This window comes from Halyomorpha halys, unplaced genomic scaffold, assembly GCF_000696795.3.
Source record: "Halyomorpha halys isolate HHAL.00 unplaced genomic scaffold, Hhal_1.1 Scaffold65.1, whole genome shotgun sequence".
In the NCBI taxonomy this organism is placed as follows: Eukaryota; Metazoa; Arthropoda; class Insecta; order Hemiptera; family Pentatomidae; genus Halyomorpha; species Halyomorpha halys.
In genome coordinates this window covers 720,657-729,745 of record NW_027109066.1, presented here as the reverse complement: position 1 = coordinate 729,745, position 9,089 = coordinate 720,657, and the positions used below count along the sequence as shown (strand labels likewise).

Below are 9,089 nucleotides of genomic sequence, written 5' to 3'. Positions count from 1 at the left end.
GAATAATATTCAGAAAGTAAATCATATGGAAAAATCCCTAACTGTTGTGCGACAATCGATGTTTACATGTAACCTCAAGGCAGGTTTTGGTTTTGGAGGGATCTTTGGTTGTGTGAACAGAGAAGAGAAAGGATGTCTTCAGGATGAGGAGGTCCTCATCAATTTCTGTCAAGAAGGAAGCCATTTTGGACGCTAGGACAGAATAATAGAAAAAAAGAAGACACCAAGTATCATCAAAGGAAGATCGTGAGCTTGGTTAGTTTTGCTATACATAAAAATAGACATATGATTAATATAGATATTAATTTAAAGTAAGAGAAATTATTGTAAGTGTTTGTATTCTGATTGCCTAGCAACAATACGCCCTGGGATTAAGAGTCTTTTTATATTATAAAAATTTAAATAAAATGCTATTATCTATTTGATATTAAAGTTTTTAAATTAGAACCCAAGTTATTTTTTATATTTGAAAAAAGTTAAAAAACGATCAATATTCTTTTTATTCTATTTTAAATATTTTTAAAAATTATTACAATATATTATAATTTTCAGCTTTATTTTAATTTGGGCAACTCCCTTCTGATGGTTTTCTAAAGCGTCTTGGTATTTTTTATTTTTATTCTCTAGAATGTATTTAAATAAAATATTTAAAAAAATCTATATTATAACACCTCAGTAATATTAAGGGTATTCATGATGTCTTAAATGTAAAAAGTTTTAACATGCAATATGTTCTAAGTATAGGATTGTGAACAGCCTAATTTAAAGTCCATGTTATATGTTAAATGTGGGGGCAGTGGTAGCAGTGTGGTAACGCGGCAGTCTACCAACACACAGGTTGTCAGATTGAATCCCGGTCCGACCCTGGCTTTTTTCAAGCACAAATAATGCAAAACTCACTCACAACCTCCCCCGGGCATTTGTGAGGCCCGTTAGCCAATGGATGGCACTCACAAAAAAATAGGTGTGGGAGTGACGAACCCACCCTACGAAAAACCATGTCAAGAAACGAGCAATGTATTAGGAAATACATCGTGTGAGGACTTAGACCTCCATGGCCTGTTGCCCATTTAATAACAATAATATACGTTAAATTCAGAGGAGCTTATAATGGATTTTCTGAGCAGCCTTGTAACATAATCTTTAGGAAACAATAAAAATTTTACACAGCTTTTCACATCATAGTCCCTCCACCTAACTTGTTCTTTGTTTGCTTTCTAAGTTTGTTTTTTTTAGCATTACTTTATTATTATTTTTATCCATTGCTTTATCAGAGTTTAAAAAGTCCAAATCATGAACTATGAGCAACTAACCCATTAAAACGGCAAAAGACAAAATGGTGTGAAGCTCAGTTGGTCTGTTGCATTATGTTGTTCTCCATTTTACAGATTCTCAACCATGTTAAATGTTACATCGTTTTAAAAAGCTAAAAATAGGAAATATTTCTCCATTGACCACATTTTAACATGTTAAAAGATCATGAATTCCCCTAATAATAAGCTATAACACAAATGTTCACCTTCAATTTGTATTTGTTAACGCGGTACTCTTCTAACAAATTAAAATAATTGTTAGCTTCCTTCCAATCATACTGTTTCACGTAATCCAACATTAAAGTGACAACAATATTTCCAATTATATCTTTTATTTCATCACCATATTGTCCAAAACCTAAAAAGAAAAATATATATTAAATTTGTTTTTGTTTTTTTATGTGACTATTGTTTCTTTGATTTGCTTTTATATTGCTATCTAATTATAAGTAATTATAATAACTAAATATAATTATATAATCGGATCAAACGTAGGTTGCAGATCACTGGAGAGGGGAAATATGAGAGAGTGAAATAGGGAGAAGGAAATTGCCAAATAAATGTAATATGATAGTCAAATGAAATAAAATTGGGAAATAGGGGGAGGGGAGAATAGTTATAATATATTATATTTAGTCTATAGAATATTATCATTGCAAAAGGAAAAGGTAAAAAAAAATTCCTATGCCTTCGATTTGTTCTCAAAAGTCACATAAATTGTAATGACAAAATACCACCAATCTACATGAAACATAAAAAGAGGTTAGGGCACTGTAAATTGCACGAAATGGTACAAATTGGACCTTCATTAACAAATTAGAATTAGAGATATAAAATTAAAATTTGAGAAAATTTTCTTAATTTGAAACTAATTATACTCCCATAAAAAAGACATAAAATCTAAAAGATATTCATATCGGCCTAAAGAAAGGGAATTCAGCTTTACAACCTTAGCATAGTTACCTTGGATTCGGATAAAATTGTTAGGAATTATGAATTTATTTTGTGAATGCGGGACATAATAAGTTTTGCTTCTTTGTGTTCTTCATTGACCACATTGACCTTATACCACGTCTCAAATTATATATTTAAAGTAATTTTAAATAACTTATATAATAATCACTTACTTGTCTTAAGTTTGATAAAAATATTTTTCAAAATGTTATACGAATTTTTATCTAGAACATAATTCAAGATGACCAGCAAAACTTTGTTGATAAATACTTTTTTATAGGAGGCGATTATTACTTTTATCACAGAATCATAATTTGAACATTGTAAGGCTCTTAGCATTGCAGCTTCCATCTTTTCTTCTTCATGTACTGTTGCGTTGAGGTGAAATTTACTGTCTGAGCTAATGCTTGTTAAGTTAGTCAATGACCTGCACCTCCGTAATGATGAATTAGAAAGAGGTGACTGTTGCGGGTAAAAAGGGCTTTGATACGAAGAGTTCATTATCTCTCTTAACAATTTTTCTTCACTATGTAATCCTTCTTGAGAAACTTTTCTAAGAAAGTCGTTTAGCAACCGATAGCTTATTTGATTGAAGTTGTCTTTAGTTAGAGATGTTAACTGCTGGACTAAAAGTCGATAAATATTCACTTTATCTTTAGGTTCCACAGCTATGATTTCGCCCATTAATTTGGACAAAATTAATGGTTGCAAAACAATTATTTTCCCAGTTACTAAAGGTTCTACAATCTGCCAAGTGTTTGAAAAAGACGATCCATGTACATTCCATATTTTGAGCATCTGGTGAAAAACCTAAAAAAAAGAAAAAAGTAGAGAAAAATAATCTATTCATAATATGAAGGAGATTATGGGAGGTATGATCAAAAAGCAACAAAAAATAGTTAAACAGCTATTATGGGAGGTATGATCAAAAAGCAACAAAAAATAGTTAAACAGCTATTATGGGAGGTATGATCAAAAAGCAACAAAAAATAGTTAAACAGCTATTTATTTGCCGAGAGATTTGCCCCACCTTAGGGGAAAGGGCTAAAAAAAGATTGACAATGTAAGATTAAGGTCTATAAAAAGCAAAAGTTTCAAAACTTGACTTTTATTTTGGAACCCCAACATATTTTCAGAAGTACATCGGATGCATATCCAGTTAAATTATACACTTGCTAAAACATTGTTCCTGGATATATTAATTATTTATTTTTCTGAATATGAAGGAGATTATGGGAGGTATGATCAAAAAGCAACAAAAAATAGTTAAACAGCTATTTATTTGCCGAGACATTTGCCCCACCTTAGGGGACAGGGCTAAAAAAAGATACAAAAAAACATATTACGTTGACAATGTAAGATTAAGGTCTATAAAAAGCAAAAGTTTCAAAACTTGACTTTTATTTTGGAACCCCAACATATTTTCAGAAGTACATCGGATGTACATCCTGTAAATTATACACTTGCTAAGACATTGTTTCTAGATATATTAATTATTTATTTTAATTGTACATTGTTGTGGTCACCATATGAAAAGAGAAAGACTATTCATTTGTTTGTATAAGTATTGTAATATACATATTTTTTTAAATAGTTGTTTTTTATATATAGATGGTTTTAGTTATATTTTTATTTTAAGTATCAACGTTCAATATTGTTCATTTGTTTTGTTGAACCAACAAATCAAGCTAACCAATTTTATTTACTCAAATAGGATGGAGTCTAAAAAAACTTTGTTCAAAGAGTCTGCCCATCTGCCCAAAGAACCGCTGCCGTGTTGAGCAGATTCAAATATTTTCAACTTTATTATGATGATTGTATTTACAGTAAATTTAAGTAAAAATAGAAAAGGAAAATAAGTATTAATGAAAAATCTACACAAAGAAAATCATGAACAAAAACTAAAAATCATTGTGCTACAATCGATGCTTACATCGAGCATGAGAATGAACAAAGGAAATGAAGATACTCGTTTTGGGGGGATGACAGGAGACAGAACGCAACTGTGCCCGGTGACAGAGATCTGGAATTCGTGTCTCGGTACAATTCTTTTTTTTTTTAAAGTGTTACTGGAACGTACTGGAGATAGGTTCATAGATACATTTTTTAATATTAATAATTATTTGAATTTCTATAATTCAATTTGTATATATTTATTATTTGATACTTATTCAATATTGTTAATTTTTTATCAGTTAATCTTTTGTTTAAATAGTAGATTTCAAGAAGTATTTTGTTTCAATTCTTTTTTTTTTTACCTTTTCAAAAACTGATGTTATATTATTTGTTTATGGAGGAAATATATATATGTTTTATTTAAGATAATTAATTAAAAAATCTGTTATTTGGACCTTTTTTTGTTCACAAGTTTAGCCTTTCAATATAATAATATTTATTGATAATTAATTAGTTCATTACAACTCTTCGTTTTTGAGCTAGTCTGTTCCCATAAACACAGACCACTTTGCGGAACTTAGTTATTTGAACTCAGGGCACCACAAAACATGTATCTCCATTGATAACTCAAATTCAAAATTTCACACGATAACAATACTTTCCCTTATTATGTATTACATATACAGATAAGTAAAAGTAAAAAATTGAAAAACAAATTCCAACTTTGAGGAACATGCTCAATTATTTTAATAACAGCCAAATAATACTCAATTATTTTAACAATTCTTCAATAATGCTATCAAAATCAGGAAGGAAAATAATATCTATCAATATGTGTCTAATTTTCCTGTTGGTGTGTCATTTAAAGGGACGGCACATGTTCAGTTTTCCTGGTTTTAATTATTTAAAAAAAAAATTATTGTTCTGTTTCAAAAACCTTGTTGTCCCAACTTGCCTTAATATTTTAAATTATATAATATTTAACTAATTAATTTCACATACCTCTGCCTTGGGATGTGACTGTGTGTCCAGGATGAATTGAATCACGGACCTAATTCCTTCCCATCTGAAAAATAATAACAAATAAAATAATCTATTAAATAAATCAATTGATATCCTTATTAAGTCTCAACATTCTTTATTATATCAATTCAAGTCAAAATCATCCTACATTTTTTTAGAACTCCATTAATTTTTATAACTTTAATTTTAGATTAAAAAATATACTATCCACTATTAGATAACTTAGAAGTTCAAAAAATAGGGGGATTTTGACTTGAATTTGATGACCTAGGCAAAATAGCCTGTAAAACATTTTTTTAAATTTTGATGAGACGTGTGAATTTTTATTTAAGATTGTCCTTGAGGAAGGCCGAAACGTTGGACTGTTGATATAATAAACAATGTTGAGACTTAATAAGGATACAATTTATTTATTTAATAGATAAATACCAGTCTCAAGAATTTGAATAAATTATATAAAATAAAATAATAATAATAAAGCCTTAGGTAAACTTGAAGGTTTGATCCTGAAAAACCAATTTCTCTCTACAAGCATCTGTTCAGCAATGCCAGTCCAAACCCAAATCTACCAGACCAGTCTTGATGCAATCCTCCCACCTACACTTCAGTCTACCCCTCGGACATTTACCATTTGGTTCAGTGTTAATTATATTTTGAGGATCCATTCGTTGCTAAACCTTACACGGTCATCTTATTCACCACAATGTTATAACCTAATTATAGTTACGGGGTACAGTTATCTTAATTCAGCGTAATATAGCATAAATTCATAAAATAGTTAACTCATCTTCAACGGCCTGAATATTTTACATAATACTTTATTTTCAAAAACCTTAAAGCGATGTTCTTCCCTTGGAGGAAGAGACCACGTTTTGCATCTGTAAAGAACAGCAGGAAGGATAATAGTTCTGTAAATTTTCACTTATAAGATCCTAGACAGAAGGTGCAAGTTAAGCCATTTTAAAGTTTAAAAATAACCAACATTTACTGCCTTAAATTTTATCTCATCGATTTTGTTTTTTCTAGTTACCGCAGACCCTAAATATTTAAACCTCTTTATTCATTGAAATGAATTTCCTCCTACGTTTATATCACATCACCAAAATTACATTTGTTTATAATGCTAACCATATAGTTTATTTTATCCGTATTTATTTTGAGATCTAGATTACTAGATTTTATAAACGCAGTTGTATAATTTCCTCATCCTCATCCAATTATACAATATCATCAGCATACCCAAGCGCAGGTAATTTACCACCTAAAGTTAAACCCTTTTCAGAATGCATAACTTTTTTAATAATCTATTCTAGTGTTAAAGGAAATCTATCTTGTTTTAAACCAATATAAATAACAAATAATATATAATACTAATAAATAACATATGAATGAGCTTATGCAATACTTTAAATTAAATAAGTCATACCTTTGAAGGCCGCAGAGTTCCAGTGCTATTAATATATCTTCCCATAAAGATTTCACAACAGGATAATTGTTTTGATGACTTTGGAAAACATGCCTAGAAACTAAAAGAATTTTCCTTTTTGCTTTATACTTAGAAAGAAATTCTAAGATTGCTGTTAAGAGGTTTTCCGATAAACAGTTAGAAATTCTTAATATAAATGCAACAATCAGCCAAGCGTCGTGTTTATCCATAATACTGAAGAAATCATTAGATATCTGAAATTAAAAATGAAAAAATATTAATGATATTGTAGGATAACAAATTAAACCATTTTTTCCATTCATAAGTACAGTCAAACCTCCTTATTCATGGTTCTGTTATTCGTGTTTTTAGTATTCGGAGGGTAAAAAAAAATTCTGACCACTTCTTATATTAGCAACTAAATATTCCTGTATTCACCTTTTAATGAAAAAATTATTATTAATTAATGAAAAAAAATTATTCTGAGACATAAGTTCCCAAAGAATAATTACAAGGTTCAGACTTCATGATTGTTCAGCAAAATATTTACAAAAGCGTAGTTTTTGAAGCAACATTAAGTTAGCAGTATAGGACTCCAATGGCCGTCTTGCCCGAAAAAAAAAAATTAATTTGTTTTTTTTAAAATAAACTCACAGTATGTAAATTGATTTATTTAAAAAAAATAAATTTAACAGCTCCCCACTCCTCCACGCTTCCGCTTCATTGTTGCCTACTGTTCACCCGTTTGCTCTGAACAGGTAGGTGTCTTGAGTCTGCTCATTTTTTATCACTTTATATCTTTATTATTACTTATTTATGTATAATTATTAGTTTTTCATGACGTTTATTTAATCTCAATTTTTTCTTTTTTTTTCTTTCCCCGTATTGTTTTTGTTTTATGTACATCTCCTGTATATTTTACGCATTTTTATATAAAAATTTTTTACTCTTGCCATTGTTAATTATTTTTATTCTTATCTTTGTATTTTTATTATTATCATTGTATCATTTTGTATCTTTTTAGCCCTGATGTAGCCCTACAAAGTGGGGCGAAACGTCGGAAAATAAATAGTTGTAAACTATTTTTGTTTCTCCTTTGACCGCAACCCTGACCATCTTCCTATACATGATTTATTTTTAGTTCAGTTATTATTGGTGTTAATTGCACAAAATAGTGTAAAAGCAATTTTATTTAATTTAAAAAATTTGTATCAATCTGTAAACAATACGATCTTTTATATAAAGCTATCAACATCAAACTGTTGTAATCACAAATTATAAACATGGCTAATAATAATGTTAAGCCTAGATGTTCATACAGCAGATTCCCTAAAAGGCTCTTATCGCCAGGAGTTTTTGTTTGGCCAGTCCACGGCACACTGCCCATCTATCTACTTGTCCTACCAACCTATTTTTTGTAAGGACACATATTCTCCGGAACATTTTAATTTGTCTTAAACACTTGTGCAAGGAGTGTTAATAACTAATTATGAAAAATGACTAAAAGTCAAATAATATAATTTTAACAATAGAAATAAACAGTGAAATGATTACTTAAATTTAATTTGTGATCATGATTAAATAAATGCAATCACTTTCAAAATAAAGTGTTTAAAGCTAATTCAAGTGAAGATGAAACGATTATGAAGAATGAAGTCGTCTTAACAAGCAGCAAACTTGAATTGAAATACTAACAATCAAGTATTCTATAACATTTATCAATATTTTATAATTTATGTTTATATTTATCACTTAAATTTTAAGTTGTTTTTGTTTATATAAGAAATTATAGTTCTTTTATAAATAAATGTTTTCTCCTATATTTCAAATATTCCTGGAACGAATTAGCAATAAAGATGAACTATCAAATTTAAAATGTTCACATGACATAAATTTTAAAATTGATAAATATTTAGTGAAGATAGTATTAATACAATTAATATCAACTTGCAATTTTATTTGTCATTAAATGTATTATAACTCATAACAGATTTTTTATAAATTTTTTTTTTTACTACACCAAAGGAGGCATTTCTGCCATTTTGTTTTGTACAGCCCAGTAAAGTTTAGCTCTGCTGATGTAACTCCCGTCTGTAGTCAAGTCCACCATTGCCGCACATGCAAATATGTGATCGCCAGTCATCTCACCAACTCCACACAGGACGCAGTCCGAAGATTCAGCCACTCCTATTCTCTTCAGGTGGTGCCGCAAATAGTCATGTCCAGTAGCCAACCTGAAGCATGCCACTGACACCGCTCTTGGTAAAGTCAATGGAGGACGCCTCTTTTTTTTTTTGTGTGTGTGTTTTTTTTTATTTAAACTTATTTATCCATTCAAGTGTTTCCTGTAACCGTTTTTTTTTTATTATATTTTCCTTTTAATCTGTGTGTTATTTTTATTCTCGTAAAATGTATCTAGTTGTTTGTTCTTGGTAGACTGATCTACTGCTGTGACTATGAATGATGGTCTGATCTCA

At 29.5% G+C, this 9,089-nt stretch overlaps 1 protein-coding gene across 2 annotated transcripts in view; it reads right to left on the bottom strand.

Annotated features, from left to right (window-relative positions):
• LOC106692666 (putative leucine-rich repeat-containing protein DDB_G0290503) overlaps positions 1–9,089 on the bottom strand; it is a 36,031-nt gene that overhangs the window by 11,432 nt on the left and 15,510 nt on the right. The window contains exons 6-9 of one of the 2 annotated variants that reach the window (XM_014438750.2): positions 6,613–6,866; positions 5,166–5,229; positions 2,441–3,077; positions 1,520–1,671 (exon numbers count right to left, since the gene is read on the bottom strand). In XM_014438750.2, coding sequence (XP_014294236.1) covers positions 1,520–1,671; positions 2,441–3,077; positions 5,166–5,229; positions 6,613–6,866 — 1,107 coding nt within the window. The remainder of the gene's footprint in view (positions 1–1,519; positions 1,672–2,440; positions 3,078–5,165; positions 5,230–6,612; positions 6,867–9,089) is intronic. The other variant, XM_014438751.2, reaches the window with a different exon arrangement.